The 26688-nt window shown below is 36.6% G+C and overlaps 1 protein-coding gene across 15 annotated transcripts in view; it reads right to left on the bottom strand.

Moving 5' to 3' along the window:
* ptprsa (protein tyrosine phosphatase receptor type Sa) overlaps nt 1–26688 on the bottom strand; it is a 244556-nt gene that overhangs the window by 118829 nt on the left and 99039 nt on the right. For all 15 annotated transcript variants that reach the window (XM_008406777.3, XM_081606230.1, XM_081606231.1 and 12 more), the window contains one exon: nt 15273–15501. In XM_008406777.3, coding sequence (XP_008404999.2) covers nt 15273–15369 — 97 coding nt within the window. In that variant the 5' untranslated portion in view covers nt 15370–15501. The remainder of the gene's footprint in view (nt 1–15272; nt 15502–26688) is intronic.

Here is a 26688-nt window from a genome sequence, read left to right as displayed (position 1 = left end):
ATTTATATGGTAATGCCCAGGTTGTGATGATTACAAGCTTAAACATGTATAATTCCAGAAAAAAAAAAAAAAAGAACAAAGAACAAGGTCCAATGAAGAAGCAAATTCTTTGGAAAAGGTCATTAACCCTCCTGTGGTCTTAGCACGACGCTCAGGAGGAGTATGGCAGATGTCATGGTTGAACAACAGGGAAGCAGTGGGGGTGTCCCGTCAGACCGTCAGCACCTAAAACCACCCTCAGGGCCCCCCAAAAAAACCTTGTAAAAGCGCATGCAGGATCAGTGTGACCCTGCTGGATTGTGCACAGGGTAAAAAGCTTGCGGTGTTCAATCTACCCTGTCCCTTAAGACCAGGGGTGAGTGAAAGCGGTGACCTGATATAAGAGAGTTTTCCTCTTTATGGTAATAGCTAACTTATTTCTACCACAGAACAGTGAAAAACAATCATTAGCTGAACTGTTCAAATAGAAAATGCCTCAGTTGTTTTAACTGAAAACCAACGGTGAAATAGCCGTCGCAGTCCATCAAAAGTTTAACACACGTTTGGGTTAAAGTAGGTTTAAGAGAACAAACTGGATAGAAAAAGAGAGAAAAAAAACCTACACCCTCCCGGGGAACTTGTTAAATCTGAATCACACAGATATACGGCAATGATCAAACGGCCAAGCGCACAACATCAAATTAATAATTGAGGGACCACGGGCCGACACAGGTCTCCAAGCACTGCTAAACACATATGAGGGAGAATTCCTGCATTCATTATCAGGCAAAGAGAGGTGGGAAGAAGGAGAATGAACCAAAAAGAAATGGCATGAGACATGGCAGAGGAAAAGAAGAAGCGTGAGCGCTGTGCCTCAGGAAAATAGGGCAAGTACACTCAAAGTTCAACTTACTGCCTCCAAATGTTAAGCCAAATATTTCACAATACTGTGAAAGGATAAAACCAACCACTACACAGCTCTTCCGACCAAGTAAGTGTTTAATTCCTAATAAGAATATTAGGGACTATCAAGGACAGACAGCAACACATTTTTGTTTTTTACTCTTAAAGCGGCATCCTTGCATCAATATGCTGTCTGTGCTGGAAAACTGCAACACCAATAATAGGATTTAAAAAAAGAAAAGAAAGAAAATCCAACAAAATGAACTTAGAACAAAAGTTGAAACTTTTTCTCATTGTATATTTCACAGATATGTATTTAAAAATACTATACAGGTTGCGGTGTAAATTGAGCACCTTTGCCTTCTCGTCATCTTAAGGAAGTGGCTTACTTCATCTTCCTGCTGCATAAAATGATCCCTTCTGGCATTTTACACTTTCAATTTCCATCCTAAACATCCCTGTGCAGCTTTACACAACACAGCTTCTCCAGATTTGACCTTCCTTTACAATGTGTCCTCTGTTGAGACAGAAGTGGGCTTTACACACAGCCAGCCCATGGCAGTGGTTCTTACTGAAGGCCGGCATTCTTTGATTAGTTTTCCCGTGGACTGTCTGACATTTCCACCCAGTCGCATTCTCCCCCTCTCTCTGGCTTCGCAAGATGAGAGAGATGTAAAATAAATGTGAATACCTGGCTGAATTTACCTCCTGACAGATTTCAGTTTTTTTTTTTTTTTGCTATACAATGTACTGTATATAGTTTTGAGTATTACTTGAGGTAGGGTTTAAATAAAATAGGCAGCCAGCCAAAAAGAGAGCTGTGAAGAAGAAAAAAAAAACCCAGATGGGATAGAAATAAAAATGGAAAATGACACAGTCATGAATGACAGGACGAGTGAAGGAGCAGGTGGAAAGGTCAGTGGTGGAAGGAATGCTAGAAGAGTAGAGAAAGAAGGTGACAGGAGGTCTAGAAGCTCCGAAATTGGTAAGAATGAGTGTGGTGTAAAAAGTGCTGGACAACTCATCAAAAAGTTTTTCTAACTTTAACAAATTCTAGCTCTTACTATTTGCAACTCACAATTGCCAAGCAGCCCTTCACAGGGATCTACTTTTTGAGGGTCTATTTACCGCCTAAAGAAGAAATGTGTATATGATGAGAACACAGAAATGTGTATATGATGAGAAGACACCAAGCATTTTTCTAATCCCATTTTTGACACATCAGAATACATATGTTAATTTCAGTGGCACTTTTAAAATGATCACTTGCATCTAAACCTCATGCTCCATAGAGCATCTCACAATTAGAAGATGTGAATGTATAAGAAGGCCATGCTTTTTTTAACTATTCAAAAGGATAGTTAAAAATCCACATGTCTTCTACATGTGGAAAGAAAAGTTTCTTTATAATAAATACAGCCTTAACGGGTCAGAAAATATAATAAAACCTTTACACAAAGCACTAAAAGACAATGATAAAACTTTCAAATGAATTCTAAAAGGTAACTATAACAAGCAAAGAGGCATTAAAATAGGAGTCATTTGAGTAAAAGAAAATTATTTTTGAAATATTTTCCAACTGAAATAAATTTCAGACCAGATTTTAGGTGTGACTGGTTCTAGAAATGGATTGACAAACACATCCGTTCTTCAGATTTGACAGCAGAGGTGGATATACAGTAAATGACCATTTTGTTGCCTAATTTGTGAAATGATGCTTCAGAGTCCTTATTGTAGAAGTACAACTAGGTGCCAGCTCTGTACATTTAGCATAGAATATTTTGCCTTTTATTAAATTCTATGTAAAAGACTTATATTGGTACTAAAACATAACGGCATGGAACTGCAGAAAAGAAAAAGGCTGGTTGAATCTAAGCCTAAATTTTCTTGATAAGAACCAGGAATCCCCACCATGTCATGCATTTATTAAGGTGCTGTGGTGCACAGCTGTAAGATCGACCACAACCTAAAGTAGTGTCTAAAAACACTTCCTCAAGAGGTACAATGCTCTCTTTTGTTGGATTTTTTTATGTTTTAGTATTTAGTGTGTTTAAGTGATACATACACCAGATTTTATTCCTTTGACATATCTTTTTGTTGTTTTTTTTTTGCTCATTCAACAGACGTACAGATAAAATGCAAAGGAGAAAAGATGGGGATACATTGAAAATATTTGTCTTCCATGTCTTTTTTAATGCTGATTTTCTTGATTTGTCTTGTTTGTGTAGAGATGGTTAATTTTCAAAGAGCCAGTATGCGTTTTTATGCACAAACCATCAAGAACCCCTTCAGCTGGCTGTGGGCTTGTGAATTAAAATTACACTGCAATTACTACAGGGGGTATGGAGTTTATGATTGTGTGAACTCTGATGAGCATAATTAACCTTTTTTCCTGTTCTCTCTTGCTATGTGCCTCTGGGCCTCATCTGCCAGTTAGTGCTGACTTTAAGCCCATGCTCTTTTTTTCCTGAAATTTTAACCTCACCACCACACCAGTAATTGCAGGGTGGAAAAGGTTGAACAGTGTCTGGATTTTAAGTGCTTAAAATGTTTTGTGGTCATGAGTGATGGCACAGACCAGTCCAAAATATCAACAGGTACTTTCACAATGTGTCCTGTAATAAATCGGGCTCGACCTCTAGATAGGTTGTGACATCAGGATCAAATAAAATGCACTGCTAAACCGAGTAGAAGCTTTCAGGCTTTTTGTCCATTTATAGTGCCAGGTAATGTTGACGGCTGAGCAAATTGAGTACGTAAAGTTGCTAAGGTGTTAAACTGCAAGACTACACCACCGACACTTTGATTATTTCAATTCTGTGACCTTTTTTTCCTTCCCACACTCTCGAGAAGTGAAATTCTTGCAGAGTGGCAAGTACATAAACAAAAAAATTACATTAGGAAAAGAATCGTCACACAAACTGTAATTTTGAATTTGGATTTGAAACATTGTTTCTATTTATAATGCTATAACCTCTCATTAAACGGGCGATGTGCCAGTTCAAAAAGAAAAAGTGCAAAGTAAAACATTACCAAAATGCATATTTTTTATTAATACTCCAATGTACATTAGAATTTGCATATGTTATTTTAAGATTTAGCAAAAAAACCACCGGTTGCATTTCAGCTAAGTGAAAATTTGCAAAGGTTCAATATTTTGTCCACATAATTATAATTTGGCTGGAAAGAGGTTTTAACACAAAACAGACCCATGGATTGATAAGAAAGAAACATGTCATGTCTTCCGTGACAAACTTTTTACCTTTTACTCAAAAACGATAACACATTTGCGTTTGGATTAAAACAGAAACTTTAAGGGACTGCCTTCCTGACATATTTGCTTAAACTCTGTTCTGCTGCTCCATTCTCTGATGGAGAATGGAGCAAGTTGTAACTACTAACTTGTAGTTTTTACACCTGAAGTGGCAAAATGTAAAAGCGATAGGGCATTGCGTTCTGTGTAGCATCTTTTGGTGTGAGGATGAGGTAGAGTATTCAAGCTAAAAACGAAAAAAAAAGAAAAACAGTAAGAAATGTTATGGTTCTTTATCTGTCTGCGCCATTTCATGTGTCTTTCCATTTACTGCAACATGTGTAACAAGTCCATCAATATAAACACAAGTAAGAATGCATTATCTTCACATACAGGACATTGAAAGGACATTCCTCCTGCAGTGGACATTTGTCCCTTTCATCGTCTCCCCTCTATTCCGTAAGCATTTCTCAAACAGGCTGAGGTACGGCAGAGCCCAGATAAGCACACAGAGTCCAGTCTTTATCAGGCTGGCAGTGGGACATGGCCTCAGCTAAAATAACCAGCAATGGGGGCACTGCTATCTTCACACCTCCCCAAGAATAGAACTGATCAACGCATGCAGGGCTGCTCAGAAAAAGGGGGAGGGGGAACACTCACACTGTGCACACAGACGCATGTTTAGCTAATACAGCAACCACCTGCTACTGGCCGCTACCTCTGCTGGACCCGATAACACAGAACACACAGGCACTGCGATTTTAATGTGGTGGAGAGTGGGAGGTGGGAATGTGAATATGAGATGGCTCCATTTACAGTACTTAACTGTTGTTGTTTGATGGGGAGGGGGACTGTAAAAGGAGGTGGGGACTGGCTTTATGACTAATACCGTAATTGGCAGAAAAAGGTTCTCTACTCATAAATAGGAGCCATTATCCACTGAATTAGCAAAGTGGGAGACAAAATGATGCAGAGCCATTCAGTGATTTGCCGAGAAAGGAAGAGAACTGGTAAAGAGCACTTGTTATCTATCTTGCTACAAATAGGGAGCTCACAGCACATTTACCAGCAACATCTGAAAAGAACATCTGGCAACTACTCCCCCCGAAAATAAAATAGAATAAGCTAGCCACATCTTTTGTAAATTGGAAACCCCTAAAATGTATTATTTGCTGAAGATGTATATTCAAATAATTTCAAAGCTTCATTTTTCATTATTTGATTATTTAGTTTTTCCTCTTAAAATAGCAACATAAAAATGCAGTTTCTTTCACATATTTAAATAATAATCACTACCAAGGGCATTGTTTTATCTCTAATTTTAGAATATTTATATTCTTGTTTAGCATATTTATATAGATGTGAAAACAGTAAAACTACTTTAACTAACTTTGAACTCAACACACATTCTATCCCTTCCACAGATCTGTATGGAATATTTTTGAATGTTTATTTGATTGGAAATCAGGTTTACCTATCATTTTGCATTCGTATATTTAGGCAACGTTATGCAGAAGCATATTTAATGGCCATTTAAATTTGAAGAAATTTGATGATTGTCTTCAAATCTAAAGACCTCATAGAGGCATAAAAGATATAACAGGGAGATATTTATATATAAATTACATATATAAACTATATGAAAAGTACTATGAAAAAAATGCATTATGAGGAAAAAAAACACAAAGACAGTAGCAAATCTAAAAGCTATTCACTGTTAAATAAAGTAAAAAAAAAAAGAAAAAAAATATTTTTTTTTCTTTATATATATATAGGTAAAATACTAGAATAGAGACAGTCTCCAAATCAACAGCATCAGTCTATTGGTAAAAAAATTTGAATATTAAAATTATTTTTAGTTATGTTTTTGACAGACATACCAGAAAATATTACTTGTGAATTATTTTTCCCAATTTATTAATATGGTGTCAGTTACCAACATTTATAGTTTCTTTTCATTGACTATCATGTGAAAAATAGGTAAATAAACAGCATGCTTGGGCTCTATATTTACTTCAGAACTGCTATGTTGTTAAATCTAGCCTTTATGATACTGCGTTTTACACTACTGTGTTACAATGGAGCGATACAAAAAGACAATTATCCATTAGTCCAAGACATGAAAAAAGCTCTTTTTTCTAGTTTGCGTGCACACTTTAGAGGTTTACGTCAAGAGGAATACAGAAAAAGACAGAGGAGCAGAAGGACAGACAGATTGATCAAGCCAAATGTGCATTCAAGTGAATGCGTAATTAGACTTCCACACACACTCACACATACACCCTCTGGGCCTAAACAACCAAGCTCCATCAATCAGGACCAATTCTCACAGGCTGCCTGGACAAGTGCCATCACTATGGAAACCAAGCTTCAACACTAAACCAGTCTTGCTTTGTCTTGTTTGGAGGTTTTTACTGAGTCACTTCCAACAAAGACCAAAAAAGCAAGGCAAAACCTGAACCAGGAAAAATCACGCATTAAAATGGGAGAAGGAAAAACAATGGCTCAGACTATTTTCAAATTATGGTGAGAAAAAACAAACTAAAAGGAAAGGCACCTTCAGAGAGCCACGCAAAGAGATTTCCGAAGAAGGGAAACTAGCTCATCTCCTTTAGTTTTAGTAAATGAGTAAATAAGTCAAATTTTGACGAAACAACTCACTGCGTTATTTCAGTGAGTTATTTCGTTCGTGGGAGTTCGTGCTCCCACGAACTCTGTTGAGTTAAATAAAAACAATATAGAAGATAGTCTATAAGGAAAGGATTTATTTCTGTGCAATTCTGTTTCACTTTGCAAATTTAAGACTTAATGGAATAGTTTATTTTCTCATCACAATATTTTAAAGAAGAACTAATTGGAATTTTCACTTGGGACAGCTGTGATTTGAATTATACTACCTAGACTGCACAGCCTGTTCCTTGACTTTTTAATTGTATTTTCCCTTCAATAGAATATTATTATGATGCTGAGATAAAGTACAAGTGTACGTTTATATTTCTTTATCCTTTTGTTTCACATGGTATTATCACGGTGGAAGACCTACTTTAAGGTATATTAACACTATCCAAAAATATTCTACAGGCAGGAATTGATATTTTATCAGTTCTGTATTTTTCAAGGTTGGATTTTTAATGACATGATATAATATGTGAAGTTTACAAGAAAGCAAAGACAGTGAGCTTAGTTATATAGCACTTTCTACAAGTAAGAATCAAACAGTAAAAAAGCATTTATACAACCTCTGGCTTTGAAGTTTGAAAGAAAAACATAAGCAGAAGCAGGGGAAAATATACAGTATGCCATCTATGTTGGCTGCACCAAAACAAGAAGATTAAACTTAGCAGGCCTCAAGAGGATTTGCAAAAAGGAAGGGGAAAGTCTGCAAAAACATCTTATGTGATGGTACACAGAGGTGAAAAACTTTGTCCAGTCGCATTACCGTCACAGTGATGCTGCCTCTCTATAAAGAGTGACACTCTTGTAATATGCACAAATTGGTCCCACTGAAACCGCTGTTCAACACTAATAATAAAAATAAAAAAAATAAAAAAACAGCAAAGGACATTAAGTATCCTCCAACCCATCGGAAATAAATACACTCAATTCCTGACAGAGAAGACGGAAATTATACTTAAGAGTGTGTATCTGATATCAATAAGGACACAGAGCTTGTGGAGAGGTGAAACGGGAACAATTTTGTTACATTTAAAAGACTCACTTGAGGCAATTGACACTTGTTGGCTCATTAGATGAAGAGGATGCCTCAAACTGCCAAAGGTGTTGTGGGCCAGATTAAAACAAATGACAAGGGGGAGAAAATGGAGAGAAAACAAGCCTCTATGAAGCCACTGAGAGAACACACAAGATGAAATGGTGCATCGTTTTTTTTATGCCTTTACATCCACCTGAACAGAAAATTTCTCGTTATAACCCTTCATTTAAAATGCATCAACTGCCTATGTGATGTGTCGAACTGCTTTCAACAAGCAGATGAAGGAACACGCAACCTTCACACACTTCAATCTCTTGTATTCCTCATTCAAACTGCCTGCAAACCACATAGACTGCTGGTATTTGTCTCCTCTTTTCCTAGCCTCTTTTTATTGACAATAATTTTTATGATTTATGCTGATAAACAGTTAAAGATGCAATCAAAACTGCCGGCATAGCTTAATGAAATTGCATATATATATATATATATATATATATATATATATATATATATATATATATATATATATATATATATATATATATAAAATCAGATGCACAACAAAAAAAAAAAGTCAATTGTTGCTGCTCTGATCTTAGTTGCGGGATATTAGTCTCTCACGCAACACAACAGATTCTGACTCATGATCCATCCAAAACAACGCAGTGACCTTCTGCTGGTGAAACTAGGAACAAAAAATAGAAAATGAATATAAATCTTCAGTTGTCAAAGCAACTAAGAAACGTCTTCCTTGTGGGTAGTTACTGATACTTTGTTGATAGAAAAAAGTCCATTAGCAAATGACTACTATTACAAAAAAAATAGTATTGGGTTATTTGGGTTATTGGCACTTATAGTTATTGGCACCTATGTAGTCATTTTGTAATTTGTCCAGCTGCACAATAAGGCAGCATCATTGTCATGTAAAGCTGCATGATGATTTTATTGCAGCTATTGTACAACTGAGAGAAAGCTAGTGCATCGGCTTATTTGCAAGTCAGAGAAAGTCAACAATATCTAACGAGTATCTGATGATTTCAAAAGATTTTTTGCACACTTGGAAATCAAACTATTTCTATGGTCCAGAACTGAAAATACTAATGAATACAAGTCCAAACAGGCTATGTGAGTAAGAAATCCTTATGTGCACCTTAATTAAAAATGTACCTGTTTTCTTCTCATTTTGAAAGAGTAACTTAAAGCCCAGAACAAGAAAAACGAGCCCCAGCATGAGTCTGCAGGATGCATATGAAATTGAAATTGACAGAATTTACTTGCCAGTGTTGGCTCAAACTTAATTTGACTCAAAAAGATAAGACGTGAGCCAAGCACAAAGAAGCAAAAAGAGAAACAAGGAGCCGAGCTATAAGAGCAAGAAACAGCTCCACTATGGGGTCTTCTTTTTTTATTCCAACTAGCAGATTCAAAGGAATATAAATAATTGAACACCTTCACCCCATCACTGTGAGTTCTGGCCAATTATTATTTCAAGTTATTTGCCAAGAATGCCACTGTGGAGAACTCTAAAAGGCCAAAAAAATAAAAGAAGAGACAGGGGGAGGGAAGGAGGATGAAATGCCACAACATAAATGGATAAATAAGGGATCCTTAAGTGTACAAAACCTAAAAAAAAAGACATTTATTCCACAAAAGTAATCTCAAAATAGACAGACAGACACCATTACGTGAACAATCCAGGGTTCATACACAAGCCCTAACATGAATTATCTTCAATCACGTATTAAAATCATATATTATCATCATATCTAAATCTTGGATTCTTGACACTAAAAAAGCATTTCAGCTTTAAAAAAAAGAAGAAATAAATCACAAACACTCAGCAGCAGCTATATCAAGTATACCTACACAGCTGATTCACAAACTCCCAAATAGGCCATATACACTGCAGCAACATAACATTTAGATGCAAGTGGTATGAAGAAAGGACATTTAGGTGACTTTGAGTGTGGCAAGGTGGTCAGATTTACGGATAATGAGTGGCAGGTGTGTGTTGTCAAAAATCTACTGTGGAAATCCCAGGTTAGAAGTAAATAAGCAGAAGACCACACCACTCCAGTCAGCTAAGATTATAAAACTCAGACTAAGGTACATTAAAATTTTAAAGTTGGAAAAACATTGCGTGGTTTGATCAATGATATCAGCTGTGATATTCAGATGTTGGGGTCAGAAACTGGTGCACACACAATGAAAGCATCTCCCAACCAGTCTGAGCCTGGTTTAATGGCATGAGACATATTTTCTTGGCACCCTTTGGGTTTATTGCAATCAATTGAGGCATTGTTTAAATGCTGCAGCCTACATGAGTTTTATTGCTGTATAGCAACAGTTGTCCCATCTTCTCAATACTGCGCTAAAAGGAAAATGCTGCACCATGTCACAATGCTCAAATAATTTCAACCTAGTTTCTTAAATTAGATTTCAATCCATTAGAGTAGCATTAGGATGGCCAGATGACTGATCTGCAGTCGTTGTGGGAAGCTGTCATTTTAATATGGATCAAAATCTCACAGATACGTTTCTGACCTCTTGCTAAAAGTACGTCATGAAAAATTAAGGAAGTTCTGAAGGCAACAGGAGGCCCAACCAAGAACTACCTGAAAAAGTGGCCAAAGGTGTGTGTGCGTGTGTGCATGTGTGTGTGTGTGCATTGATCAAATTACTGCAATTTAAGCAGAGATTTTACTTGCAACAAGAACACATCAGATTGCACCTCAGCTGACACTGAAGGTTTATACCGTGATCAATATGTTGCAGTGAACCCTTGACAAAGCTGAGGTGACAGTTCACATAAGTATCTTTCAGAATTTGCACACGCGCACACGCATAAGCAGACAAACACACATGTGGTCCTGAATACAGATGTATGCAAACATGCAGATAAATATAGACTTGAACACAAGCTAGGCATTAATATAGTTGGAGACGCAGGATTTATTGAGCCATATTTCTTTCTCTTTTGATTAAAAAGCGTCTCCTTCTCACTATGATTTATGAGCGTAAATAAAAAGGGATCGGAGGGCAGAGAGAGTCAGAGAGAGAAAGTGGAAGGGAGGGACGTGAGGGGAAGGAATGACATCATGCTTTCAGACAGGCTTTTCTGCAAAACGGTGGCATCCTTTCACTCCACCGAGTGGGAGTGAACACAATTGGACAAGTGCTCTACTGTGTGTGGGGGGTTGTGTGTTTGTGTGTGTGGAGTGAATCCAAGTAAGATAAAGACAGGACCCAGGACCTATGTTAGTGTGTAGTGCCTGAAAGAGAGTGAAAAACAAACAAACAAACAAAAAAAAAAATAAAAATAAAAAAAAAAATATATATATATATATATGATACAGAATGAGCAGGAGTTTTATCCACAGTTGGAGCATAAAAAGATTGAGGAATAGTAAAAGAATATTTAAAAAAATAGGCTTTTACACTTCTGACAAGCATAAATGGGACTTTGGATGGTAATAGTAGGCCAAAAACTGTTACTGCATGGAAATGAAAATATGCTCAGTGGCCTCCAGTACATCAAAAACTTTTGACATCTGCTCATCTGTAATTTGAGATTTCCTTGAGCCACATAACCAAAAAAAGGCTTCAATTATGCTACCAGACACTCAAACCACCAGGCAATCAAAGGCAGACATCCCTGTCAGAACATGGAAAAAAAAAAATCAGGTGGTCTTCATGTTATCATAAACCCTTGAGAAAAACCTGAATGCCAAAACTGAGATGAAGAAAAATACAGCCGAGGCATAAAAGGTTAAAAAAGCAATTTATCTCCCAAATTACATCCACAGACATAAATTACATCTAGTGACAAACACAAATTCTGATACCCATTTTATATATATATATATATATATATATATATATATATATATATATATATATATATATATATATATATATATATATATATATACTTATCCATGCAGTCATGTGGGATGTACAAACATTGAAACCCAACAACAACCACCCCACCTTTTTTCCATTTCTTAGCGAAGCCTCATCTCCGTTTTGTCTCTTTAATGCTGCTCTAAGCCCATTTTAACAGGGAAATGGTGCAGAACAAATCCCAAGCAGGAGTTGACAGAATGGGATAAGAAACTACTGATGCACCCTTGTTACGAACATGAGAAGTTAGGGAGGTTAAATCGGTGAATAGTGAGAGATGCGCAATGAATGAATGAATGAATGAATGAATGAGAAAACGTTAGTACAGGGATATTCTAATCAATATATTTTTGTCCCAATTGAGGCAATTAAGAGTAGATATTTAACAATACCTATATAATACAACAGTCTCTTAGTAATTTTTCTCAATGGAAAATGACATTGTGTGCCAGTCTGAGCTAATGGAAATAGAAATTTATATCTTGCTCCAAGGCTGACTTGACAAGTACTGACACCGTCTTCAACAAACTCATATCTCATATCTCATTCCTAAAGATAACTTTATTTTTTGCTGATCATGTTGGTGAAGTGCTTGACTAGCAACTATAACGGTACACAAAAATCATAGTTTGATAGGTTTTTATTATTTTTACACCAAGAAAAATTAACAAACATTTAGAGCTTTTTTCTTGCTCGTTTCTTTGATTTACTTTGGTTAGCAGTGAATTAATTAATCTTTTCAATTTCTGAAATTTTGACATTTTCCAATGAATAAAGTAGCATAGCCAGGAAAACCAAGTACATAGAGCTTGAAAATGGTCAGTGTTGGTGTTTTAAACATTTTGAATAAACCTGTGTCCATTCTGTACTTGGTTACTTTCTTAGATCTGCACATAAACACTCCATATACATGTTTAAAGCAAAACTGCATTTGTATACATGCATAATGAACAAAAAGGGCTGTAGCAAAGATTTTTGGTATGAATCTGTGCATAGACACACCCCTAGTGTTTACTCTTAATTTTATATGACTTATTATTGATAAGTCGACTCATAACTCATAACTGTTTACAGATTAGTAAGGGACTCTACTCGGATCATTTAAAAAAAAACATCTTCATTAGAACACTCCTACTATGCAGGACATTAATGCTTTAGAATTATCAGTATTAATAATATATGTCACAAAGTAGCCCAAGAAACAATTTAATGTCCTTTCCACATAACATGTTACTAAGGAAATTCAGTGTGCCTATTAACAATGTGAACTACTTGCCCCAAGTTTTATTTTAATGGAAGTTTGCAGCTAATATTAGAGGTTCTGTAGACAATGAATCCTTCAACATAAATAACTATAAACTGGTTTCAAAATGTGCTTAAAATAGAACAAAAATATCCGCAGTCATTATTTACTGTGCAGATTCATCACTGGTTCATCAATAAACATACTAATGAGTTGGTCATACAGGCCACATTTTAAAGCTTTACATGTGGTGCGGTTCCTTTCTTTTTCCGAGTCAAAACACTGACAAAGTCCTTGAACTGCTGCCCTTAACTGACATCCCAATAACAGCTATAAGGAGGATCACTAAAACCTACAGAGATTCTAAAGAAAATACTATTTTAAATGATTGACAAAACTAAAGTATCTTAGAGGGTATATCCATTACGGGCCAGATGCATAAATGATAAAAATGCAAAGCAACCTTGCTCAGCCTTATCCTTTATGGAAAAAGGAACTATGAAAGCTGGAAGTCTACCCCTTCAGGTAAACGCGTATGCATTTTTGGAACTGATTTAATTCAAGCTTTAAACGGTGAACTAGAAATGAGGCAAAAGGGCAACGACATTAAATAGTAAATGAAACAGACAATATTACCTTAGTATTCTGCAGACATTTAGATTGCACACTCATTTGTTTTTATTGGCATTTAAAAAGTTTTTTTTCACTTATATATGGCACAAGTCTGGGTATTAATGGTGCAACTATGGCTGCTCACACAGTGCTGAAACACTTTGTGACAACAAAAAGAACAACTGGGTGGAGATTGCTTTGACTTTCTCACACAGGTTAACAGATGGTTGATGCAGCACTTAATGTTCTCGAGTAACTCTGAAGAAAACTCTGTACTATTAAAATCTACTTAACTGCATCTTGGAATCTAGCCTTTGCTGTTTATTAACCACTGCAGAGTTCTTTGCACTGCACTTGAAGTTTGGCTGTTTCTGCTGCTTTTTCCCCTCCGATGCAGCAGCTTTCTCCTTCCGATTTGAATTTTTTACTTCAGAATTTTTTCCAGTCACATTATCACAAAAACTGAACCGCTCACCATATCCAGAAAAAAAATATATAGTAAGTGCACTGAAGATATACAACACTTTTCTAGTCATACCAATCACTCAAAACACTTTGTCCTACAGCCACATTTACACTGTCACACTCACAAAAGTGCACACATTTAGTTTGTTAGAAAACTTTTGGATTACAAGATGATTACTCTTTGTATTGAGCCACAGCCACCGCCATACCCAAGCGCAGTTGAATTTGGAACTGAAAGTGGATCTCTTGCACCATACAAATCTGAATAGGAAAAGTTCACTATTCTTACCTTAAGCATACACACAATGTGGCTTTATTTAGAAAAACAAAAAAGACTAATGGTAGGACTCAATCTTTAATCAAATTAATTGCAGGGTTTGAAATTAATTGCAATTAATTATGTTGCAATTGAAAATCATGTATTGTCAAACAAAGCAACATTTTCAATTCATAAACTATTTTTACTGCTAAAGTATTTGATAAATAGACGTATGAGCTCAGCAAAACATATTATATTTAATCTGTTTTTGAGGTTATTCAACAATCAGACTGGGGTCAAGGGTTATTATACCTAATCAATGTTAAAGTGTTTCAGGAAACCCTGATCATTCATGCAGCTTATTTGGAAAAAAATAAAATAAAATAAATAAATAAATAAATAGTTCTTTAGAAATGGATGCTGACATTAACAATGGGGACGTTTGTGATTGCTGTCTTGAATTGAGATGGTATTTTATGCTTGAATAGCTTTGGTGATAGACCAACTCCTTTCTGCACAACTTGCACAAAACAAGTCTTTTCCAGCGTCTGTCCCATCAGATCATTTTTTTGAAGCCAAAATTAATCCCCAGTGGGCCATGAAAATTTACTTTGTCAACCACCACTGTTGCTTGCAGATCCCGCTTGTGCATCAGATTTATGTGCGCAGTAGAAACACAATACTTGGCTTGGGAGTATTGTATAGAAAGAAGAAAAATGCTATTAAATGCACAGAAATTTGTAACGTGCCAATATATGTGTAATTAACGTGTCAAAGTGTCGGCCATAACAAAAGACATTTAATTATTGTTCACCACAGCTGATCTTACAAGATAATCTGAAGTATTTACTTCAGTCTCAATGTTTTATGTCTTAGGTATTAAAAGTGTATTGCATGCAAAACATAAGTCATAAACAGTAACATAGCTTAATCTGATACTCACATGAGGCTTGAGAGCAGGTGAGCAGCAGTGATAGCAGCAGAGTGGCCACATGAAGTAACAGTGGCAAGGACAGACAAGGAGCACCACTAGTGGCCATCTTGGCAGCGACTACGGTAGGGAAGAGGGGGCTGGGAGGGGCAGGATGGGACGAATCGATGACCTGGCCAGGGAGCCGAGGCCCCGACCGAGCAGTGATGGTCGGGGTCTTCACGTAAAACTGCTTGGCACTCTAGAAAGAGAGAGAAACATTTCTTTCAAAACCAAATGTACATGCATTACCAACAACCTTTAAGGGAACACTTTATGAGAATAAACTGTTTTTAATAGTCACCATTGTTAGAAATACTCCAGAAACAAATTGCTGCACTTTGTTTTATGGTCTCATTTTGAAAAGATGCTAATAAATTCTAACTTAAGGCCGTGACAAAATTAGTCAAACATACCCTACCATTAAGTTCAGTAAATGATTCAGGACCTAGTAATTATCGGTGCTTGAATTTACGTTTTAAGTATATTATACCTCTAATCATCAATGACTCTTTGATTATGGTTTTATCACTTCACTGTAATTGCTTTAAAACATGTCAGAACTATTTTATTGTACCTTCAAAAGCCGAGTGCACTTCCACCAAATGGTTAAAGTTGTTTACTGTACAATATGCATCATTCTGGAACATCTGAAGACTATTAGCTTGAGGAATTTAGAGTTAAAAATACCGTCTTTGTCCTTGCCAAAAATGGCCTGTGACTTTGATAAACACACAGAACATAATGTGCAACACTGTTCACAACCCTTCAATGCTGCTGACAGATAATTGGTAGTTAGGTCAAAAGAGGCCAGTGACACAACCACAAGCAAAAGTGTCACGTCGCACAAACCTTTGACCTTTGCATTTCCCCACAAGTATCTCCTCATATCTTTTTATCAGCAGGGCAATCACTGTCCTGTCTTTTTCACCACTTTAATCACCTGATCCTGTCAGCATGTGCTTATCCAATTACACAAGCATCTGATGATATTCCAGGCAAGGTCTTTCCGCTTTGGTCAAAATGCTGTAAATCCCTCAATACAAATGAGAATTAGGGTCAAACCCCACCACAGTCGAGTTCTCTCATTGGTATGGCTGACACAGCACAGAGCAACCGATCGGTTATACAAACCCTTTAATTATAAATGAATACATTGAGTTTGGGGACATATCTGTTATAAGCTACAGATACTGTCAAATGTGCTGTATGGGGAAAACAAAAAGGCAAAAAATATTATTGAATAGTTCATTTATCGCAGTACTTCAATTCACTAAGTGAAACAAATTATTTCGATGAACTACACAGAGCATATTTACACGTTTAAAATGGCACATTTAAAACAAGAATATTATATTAGACAAACAAAACAAATGCTAACGTGTGGAGTACTTGAAACGGATGTTAAGGTTGTTTTTGTTTTTTTTGCTTTTTCAAAAATAAGTTTTTGAAAAAAATCTGAAAAAAAAAGTCTCATGGGAATGTATATTTTAATTTACTAAATATGACAGTACAGCATCAGATTTTTACATTGTAAAACAATATACTGATTATTTCTCAGAGGTGTCAAGTTTCTAACACCTTTAGATCATTGCAGCTTTGTTTTTGATTGTGTTCTTCAAAGTGGCAGAAAACCACACCCAATTACAGTGCAACCAAATACCCTAGAAAGCCAGCATGAAAGTGTCCTGTCCTCCTTCAAAACTTCTTACCCACGCTGTCTTTACATGGCACAAAAACACAGCAGACACATGCAGCTACAGGCACACTGAAGATAAAACCCACCAACATATACTGCGAAAAAACTCTATTCACCTCTGAGCACCCTCTTTTCACATATGCAATTTAAACGGAGCAATTTGAGAACACATGACTTGGGTGCACTTACAAAACCACAAATTCTGGGGGGGAAAAAAGAGAATAACAACAATAGATCTTTTAAGGCAAAATCATGACAACAAGGAGTGGGTGTTATTCAGAAGCTCTGCTCATCTTTCAATACAATGCTACACACACGACCAACATGTGTGGGCTCTTTTGTGTGCGCTGCTTTTCTTTTTCTTGGCCTGGGGAGCAGGTGATGTCATTGGAGGACAACACTGAAACTTTCATAAGGAGAATACAGGAGTATCAAATTGTCTAAGGGTCTTACGAATGATGCCCCTATTGTTCTGCCTGTAAACACTGCTGTAGGTAGAGGGAATTGTGCATGCCTGTAGGGAATTACTACATCTTTGCTCACAAGATGCCAAGGTTATGATTTATAGCTTCCCCCTCAGGGCATGGCCATCCTCACCTGTGGTTGCTATATAAACGGTGCAACACAATTATAAGAACTATTGTTGTTTAGCAGCCTCTCCTGTGCATAACCTAAAGCCATGTGTGGGCTGTAGTTTAAACCTTCTTGGAGCATACAATGCTTCAAGACGCCTTCTTTTTCTGAAATGTAAATAGAAGCCAGAGTTTGGAGACAGTTTGGAAACGATCAATGCCTAGACAAATATTATGCCATTTTCCAACACAAAAGCCATCAAAAGCAAAGTGAAACTTACATTTTATTTAGTCAATGCTAAGTATGACTAATAATTTTCAGGATTAAAAGGAAAACATGGTTATATTTTGTATTAATATTTACATATATGTCTTATCATATACAGACATGTTTTTTTATAATCTTTAGTAGGACTGCACAATATATGCTGAATAAGTAATATCAGTATTTGCGACATTCAAATGGCAAAGACGTGTTTGGAATGCAATGATTGTTGACCAATACATTCCATGAATGACAAACTTGCGATTTTCATGTTAATGTAATGCTTAGACAGTTAAGACAATCTCACAGCAGGATGCTCACAACAAACCAAACAGTTTAAAGCTCAGAGTGATGGAAGCACATATGAAAAAAAGAGGAGAGAAGAAAATAGGTAGATATCACATCGACACCGCAACATACAACGTTATCGTTATTGCAAGATGTGCTAATGTCTTGTAGCTTTAATGAATACGTATTTCATAAGGCTCGAGGATGTGGCTAAAAAGTGTATCATGATACGACTTTAATGTCAGTGAACATCAATAATTTTTTATTAGTTTTCCGTTTTAATTATCTGACATACTGCCAAACTGGTGATGTGACTTCCTGCTTTATTCGCAGTTTTATCTCCAGTTCTACTCATTTTCCCATTTTACTCAATTCAGTTGATTATTTTATTCTTAAGCAGGTGTGAGAAACAGTGGTAAAACCTGAAACTGCTTCCATGCAAGTTACTCAACAGGTTGTTGATAGCTAACCACTGAGGAAGTGAGTTAGTTGATGAAACTAACCTTGTTTAGCAGGCCGTAAGAGGGCGAGAGGCTAAAGCCTTTCCTCTGCCTACGTCTCCCAGAACATTGTGTGGTTCTGTATGAGAGTTCAGTGAAATGCATTATAACATTCTATCAGATGTATTCTCTAATGATATTGATTACTGTCTATCACAATATATAGTGTTATTCGTTTGTTGCCCAACCCTGGAATTTCAGTGTAAATTCTTAGGATGTGTAAATTCTTAGAATGTTTCATTTTAAACCAACAAACTTTACACCAAAGAGCTGCACGGTAACAGTTAAACAACCAAAAGCACTGCTTTACAAAACCATGAAGTCAGACATAAAAAAAAGAATGAATAGAGCAATGAAGTAAATTTTTTCATAAAAAAATAAAATAGATAGAAATAAAATTCCATAAAAGTGTTATAATAAAAATAAACATAAAATGTATATGAACTGAGAAGTCGGGCTCCACCAGAACTGAAACCCACAATGTAACAATGAGTCCTGAAATCTCCAAGCTATGAGCAGACATTATTTAAGGATAGACTCTTCCATAAATACCAATGTGATCACCTCTACTTTTTCATTTTGATCTTGGAACATCTACAAGCTGCTTCTCGTCTGAATTTCATGCTCTATGGCTGGAAGTTCATGGCGAAAAGATCAGCTAAGACAGGGTTAGAACATTAAGAACCTTAAAACCCCAAAATAAAATCTTAAATATCAACACTGTACTGACAGGAAACCAGTAGAGTTATGGAACCTTAGCTTCCTAGTTTCTGTTGAAAGTTGTAGTGCACTGTGAGTGATTAGCATTCTGTCAATGAAAGCCAAGAGCCTGGTCGATTGATAAACCCTAAGCTGCTTCCGCATTTATCTCAAGAAAACAGATAATGATCAACTTCTACTGATTTTAACACCACTTAGATGACAACTTGAACGATGACAACAGGAATAGGTTGCTTTGTTGTGGCAGAAAACAGTGAATGTTTCACATGCAATCTCAGCGAAACTTGAAAATGGAAACAACTAAATGAATAAACCAGCGACAACTTTAATATAACTTTCAGTCTTTATCATGAAAAAAAATTTAAGGCTAGATGGAGTTTTAAGAAATGTATACCATTTTCTATGCATAAATCCATCAAAGTGCAGCTACAAAGGCTAATCACTGAGACACACATAGGTTGGAAACATTCCTCAGCCTAAAATATTAAAATGCTAAATTTGTTTTACCACATTCAACATACAAAATGAGTTAAACAAATGGAGATTAATCAAGTATGAAATGAATAAGGAGAAAGCACTCTTCGGCTGTAGATTAATGTGACCAAATGCATTTTTAAAGTTTAGATTGATTGCCCATGAATATATTTCACATATCAAGCTTTTAGTCCCTGTGAAAAATGTCTTCCACTCTAGATATTAACCCCATGCAAGGCTTCAGTAATTACCGCCACAATTTTCAGTGATGGTGATGGCAGTCACCGGCTATCAGGGACTCTCACTTTGACATGGTCAATCTTTAAATTCAACTCGTTTCCTCATGTAATATTGATACTAATGCATTTGATTACAGAGATTGAGAAAGACGAAAGAGGAAAGTGGAGATGGGGAATTTGGACTATAAGCATGAAATGAGTGCAGAAGCAGTAGATATAAAACTCATCCACAACACACGCCACTATGCGAGTTCAGTGCATTTAACACATACGTGACAGGAAAAAAAATTGTAACCAGAAATAATCACATTTTTCCATCCATCCAGGCACACCTTACTGTGCAAAAATTAGATTGTTAGAAACACACACAGAAAAAATGTGAAGGCATTTATACTAAAGAAATGTTATTCACCAGAGGAGCTGCATTAAAAATTCCTTTTATGAGAATAGAAGAAGTTTCACTTCTCACACAAGGTCAAAAAGAGCACAGTTCTACTTAGTGTGATGATTAAACCTAACTATGTGATGTTTGCATTTAAAAAAATAACATTTACAATTTTTCAACTAGTGCAAAACTGTTTAGACTCTGTAATAAGTGTGTACATTTTTAATGAATGTATAGATTTTAGGATATAACAGCTGTGCTACTAAAATTAGGTTCTAGGATAGCGGTTCTCAACGTGGGCGGTACCGCCCCCCAGGGGACGTTCAAAGGACGGCAGGGGGCGCTGGCAGAAATTTTTACAAAAGGGGGGCGCTGGGATGCCTTTGGGGGGCGTTTGGTAGAAGGTAAACTTTTCACCTTATATGCACAACAATACCAGTTTAGACTTTGAGCAACTTGGTAAAACTATATTGTGTAACATTAAAACATGCTTGGCTGCAACTATAGCTCTCCTTCTATTCAGTGTTTGTAGCTTCTTGGCGCAGCTTCGTTCTCCTGCTACTGGTAGCTTCACCGCATCAGTTCAGTGTTACACCGGCTGATGACGTTGCTGTGATTGACTTTGTCTGGTATTTTTGTACATATGTTTTAGCAATTCTGTGATCATGTCAAAGCAGCAACTTATATTAAAAGTGTTTTATTTCCATTTGAAAGCTGCCCGCTTCCATGGAAGGACAACAAAAAATCGCTCTTATAAACATGTAATTACTAAAATCACGATACCCTCACTTTGTATCCCTCTGAAAAATGAACCCATTTAAATAAAGAAATCCCTCCATTGGTGTTACCACGATAGAGAGCGTTCATTTTATAGCGTTAACACCGGGGCTGTAAGTGGTCCGGTATGAAACGGGTGTGATAGAACAACGGTACCACAGCACTTTTAAATTTCAATAATCAGAATACTGAAATTGTTTCCATTATTTTAAAAGGTTTATGTCAGTCTGCCTTTTCCCCATTGATACATTTCCCGAACGCTGCGCACCTTAGGGGGTTAAAAAAAACAAAAAACGAAGCGCACATTGCGCAAAACTCTGAAACAGGAGAAGCTGGACATAAAACGGAGCGACAAACTAGATGTGAATTATGGCATAAAAACAGCGAATCTGATGCTGAACAGTTAAAAATCAACACATGATGTGAAACACATGACAATTAGGCGGCGCAGCAGGTGATGAGTGAAGATTACTGATGGTCAATTAACGATAAAATAAATCTATCAACAGGAAAGAAACTAAAGTGGACATAGCAATAAACCAAGAGAGGATAATACTAATCAAATGAAACTAAATGGAAATGAACAAAATGCAAGAATAAACTAAGAAACTAAAGTAAATACAGAGGAATAAACTTGTATGGCAAGACCTTTCGAGCAATAATTAATACAGAGGACAGAATGGCAAACATGGGTTTGTTGAGACCACATCTAATACTGAGAGTAAATATATCTTACAGACCATAACAGTAAAGAACTTATTACTTATGTTTTTAATTAAATTTGATATATTTATTTCTTCAATATTATTTTTTATGTCAGTGTTAATGTCATGAGGCTGATGACTCCATGACACTTTCAATTTGACTCATTAGGATTTGATTAAGAACCAGATTTGTTCTTTGTAATTTCTGCCCAGTAAAACTATTAATCTATAAATCAATAAACAGGTCTATATAAAAATATAATCCATATTTTTGTCTCATATTTGTATGGCATTAAAAGGACCTGAAACTTTTGTTTTTCCACTGAAAGCTCTGGTTTGCACAATAAATGCCATGTGGGTGAAATTTCCGTGGACACCTGTGAAAATAATTTCTATTCCCATGGCTTTTTTTCTAGGAAGTTTGTAATGATCTATAGACAGACATCAGTTCCATATTATGAGGAAATTTGAATAAGAAGGGTCAACGCATTGCACAATACTTAACTCTTCGTAAATCATACATTTTGCTAATTTTGTTTATTTCAATACATTAGCCAAAATAGACACTACAAAGTTTTCCTCCAAAGTTTTAAGAGAAGAATAAAAAGCCAACAGCCTTCCTTAGACGACATGTATAGGTATATCAAATATTTCAAAGTTACAGATTTAGATTCTGCAACATTTTTCATCATTTCTGTTCCTATGGCTTAAAGTCTTTTTAATGACATGACAGAGACTGTGCCAAGGTTTTTTTCAGCTGACTGAACCCCATACTAATGCAGCTCTGCCCCTCACATTATCAAACAACACCTTGGTCTAACTGAGATATTTCACAAAAAGACTAATATTTTCTCTCTGTATTGTTTTAAGTGCTGGAACTGTTGTTTGTTTCAAGATAAAAAAAGTCTAATTTTCAAGCAAATGCTACTTTTTTTATTGCCACTCTAAAACTCCATCTGCTATTTATGCTTAGCCTTTAGCTACTTTCTCAGACTCTGCAGTCTTTCACATTAGATGATGTTTTTTTATGCGTCAGCCCTGAGTCATAGAGCTTTTACCACAACTAGTTTACAGCCTTTCATCAACTTACCCTTCCCTTCAACAGAACGTGCAACGGGAAAATGTAAAAAGGATGTGTGCTGCGGTATACGTTTAGTGCAAGCTATGTTGTTTCATGTATTTGTTTGGGCATCTCTGTCAAAGTCAAAGAAGAACAACAGCAGAAGCAGAAGCACACAGCGGTAACCCTAGTCTATGACAACTATTTGATTTTCACTATGCTAAATTATTAATAGCACTGATTCTAAGAGTTATTAATAAGTAATGAAGCCGACCACACATCTTCACCATCAACACCTTCCTTACAACTGCATTAGATTGTTACCCATGTACAGAAAACTGTAGTGATGTTTGTCTCTATACTTTGCCCTGATCATAGTCTTTCCATTCTCTTGTTCTGACCTCTTCTCTCTCACACTCATTCATACTTATATACTTGCAATGTAGATGTTTCCCATGAATTTGCATGGAACTGCAAGACTATTATGTAAATGATCCAATGTATTTTCCCTGTCCCAGCTACACTGTTCTGCGATCCATTTCGTAATATGATGCAGATGTCATTAACAGCCTCTTTGGGATGGTTCACTGGAGAAGAAAGCTTCATTATAGGAAAATATATGAAACATTACGTTTTCTGCACTTTCAACATTTTATGCAACAGGTCTTTGTCTGACACGACCTAGAGCAAGAGCATAACATCAACTTAAATAACATACTCGCTTATTTGGTAACAGTCAGATTTTAAAACACAGAAAATCCTATTTTTTCCAGTCTTTTAGCATAAGTTAGCGTAAGTTCTGTCAGGTCTGGCTAACAACACTCTTGTGGGTGGAGGTTATTACTGCAGGAAGAAAATGTAAATGTTTGCTATTTTCAGTGTTAATGAAATCAGAGGAAGCACAGATGTAACAAGTCAGTAACTGTGTTTTTGACATGTTCAAACTGCAAAAGAGCAAGACATCTGTCAAGTAACAGGAAGGCTCAACAGAGTACAGTAAAGTTGCTCTGTTTATTCGTCTGATCATTTAAAATATGCGTCTTGTAGAAGCTACTGGATTTGGAAATGTGTATACATTAGGTAATCTCAGGGTTATGTCTTCTTATGTCTACTTAAAAACCATTCAGACTTGTGGAATATTGATACATGGAAATGTCTACAAACGCTGTCAAAATGTTTTGAGTTTTTTTTGTTTTGTTTTTTCAAAGACAGACCGCTGTCTGCATTGGATGGGCATACAACACTGCTTTGGCTTCATTAAGAGATTGCACATTGCCCTGCCCTGGCAACCCCTCCTTGGTGTTCTTTCCCAGGGGCTTTTGTCCTCAACTGTTCAATTCTCCCAAACCAACAAATAATGCTTGGCACATCCAATGCACCTTGTATCTGCCATCTGCTGTCCCTCTGGGACATCCACAACCTTTTTCATTGATCTAAAGAACATTTTGTTCTTTTTATAGCCTAAAATCATTAGCTTTATTCCACTACTAAATGTTTTGATAATCCTCATAGCAATTTGTGAACTAAGAAACAAATGAACAAACAAGGAAAACATTGTGTTTCACAACTTCCAAAAGGATTTGGAGGTTTAAAAAATGATTTGAGGCCATATTACCACAAGCCTGGTGAATCTTTGCCCTTCTTGTTTTCTCTCTCAGGTGTTACTTTGAGTTCGATCGGCAGGAAATGGGTTTACTCTGAACATTATGAGGCAGCACTGTCATTCCAATAAACACCAAAGACTGTGAGGCTTTTAGCTGAAATCCACCTCTGCTGAGGTTGAGTGCACAGCAGCAAGAGTTGGGGCAGTGCAGCAGAGACGAACGGATTGGCAGGTGGGAGTTTTGTGGGGGGTCAGGCTGACCACCAACATGTGGACTTTATTGCACAGCCATTTTATTTGCCACTGCGGGGTGAAATGCTATCTGGCGCCTGTGTAACCATGCTGTACAGTGACTCAAAAAATTGTCATACATGCACACATTAAATTATATTTTTTGCTTTTGGTGCAGTGTCGTCGTGACCACCAGCAATTATAAAGAGTGAGGTGGTCTATGACAGCTATGAAAAAAATTAAGGAAAGAGGTGTATTTAGAAGACCTCAAATTTTTTTTAGACCACTAAAGAATTTTGTTTTTTAACACATTGCCGCATTTATTTATAGGACAAAGAACAGGTCACAGTTGGGAGCTGGAGAAGGAGGTGATGTGAGGGGTGTGGGACGGAGCTGGATAAAAAGGGGCAGCTGTTTAAGAAAGACTATGGTGTGTTTAAAACCTAGATGAGGGAGGGGCTGAAGGGGGTGACATCAGTTTTTGGCTGGATGCCGACAGAGTCAGACAAGCATTGCACCGTCTGGCCAGCAGCTTGAATGCCCTTTAAATTGTACCACAGGAGGGGGAGAAAAGTTTTTGAAGGGCGATCGGGACAGATGGGGAAGCACGCTTCCTCGTCATTCTGAAAATGTGATGGGGATGGGAACGGGAGCATTGGGATGAAATTATTCTAAGTGATCAAGTAGGAGGCAGCGGAGGGAGAGCCTGGCAGGGCTGGGTATTCAGAACATATCCTCAAAGACCAATGCTGCATTTGGCCAGCTAAGCTGTAACATTTGCAGTGGGGTTTAAGAAAGTTTCATTTCTAAAATGAGATATGTACACTATTTAGAAGCTGACACCTACACAGAATGATTGCTCGCTTTTTATCAAAATTCACACCTAAGAAGGAATGTGTATAATTAAAGCTTTAATAATGCACATTTCTCTTTCCATTCAGAATGACACCTAAATGCCTCTGATTTAAGTTTAGTATTCATTACAGACTGACCACAGATTTGAAGCAGAAAAGTGACTTATTTCTTTGTACATAAATATAGATTATCCTTCACCCTCCAAGATGTCTCTGTTGGAAATTACTCTCTCCACCCAAAAAAAAGATTTTTTTTTGGGACACTTTCCTAACAATCAAATAACACACATATATATATATATATATATATATATATATATATATATATATATATATATATATATATATATAAAAATTCCCTTCTCACCCTCCTCGGGTGGTCTGTTTCATCCTCTGAGCTCGGGTCCTCTACCAGAGGCCTGGGAGCTTGAGGGTTCTGCGCAGTATCTTGGCTGTGCCTAGAACTGCACATTTCTGGACTGAGATGTCTGATGTTGTTCCTGGGATCTGTTGTAGCCACTGCTCCAGTTTGGGGGTGACTGCCCCGAGGGCCCCGATTACCACAGGCACCACTGTGGTCTTCACCTTCCAGGTCTTTTCCAGTTCCTCCCTGAGGCCCTGGTACTTCTCCAATTTCTCATGCTCCTTTTTCCTGATGTTGTAATCACTTGGTATTGCTACATCCACCACAACGGCTTTCCTCTGTTCTTTATCCACCACCACAATGTCCGGTTGGTTCGCCATTACCATATATATATATATATATATATATATATATATATATATATATATATATATATATATATATATAACATTCCAGTTTTGGATGCTTATGATCTAGCAATGTGTGTGACAATAACTTCCGTCTCAACTGAATCTGTACAAGGAATCTGCCACTTCTTCTAAATTGTTGGTGTGACTGTATTAAGAATTCTTAGTAAAACATTAACAGTAACACAACGACAGACAAGGAAATGCACAGTATAATTTGTAAACACAGAGAATAAATAGAATACAT

Source organism: Poecilia reticulata, chromosome 4 (genome assembly GCF_904066995.2).
Source record: "Poecilia reticulata chromosome 4, P_reticulata-male-v2, whole genome shotgun sequence".
Classification (NCBI taxonomy): Eukaryota; Metazoa; Chordata; class Actinopteri; order Cyprinodontiformes; family Poeciliidae; genus Poecilia; species Poecilia reticulata.
Note: the sequence above shows the minus strand (reverse complement) of the source record. Positions and strands in the feature narration are given on the sequence as shown.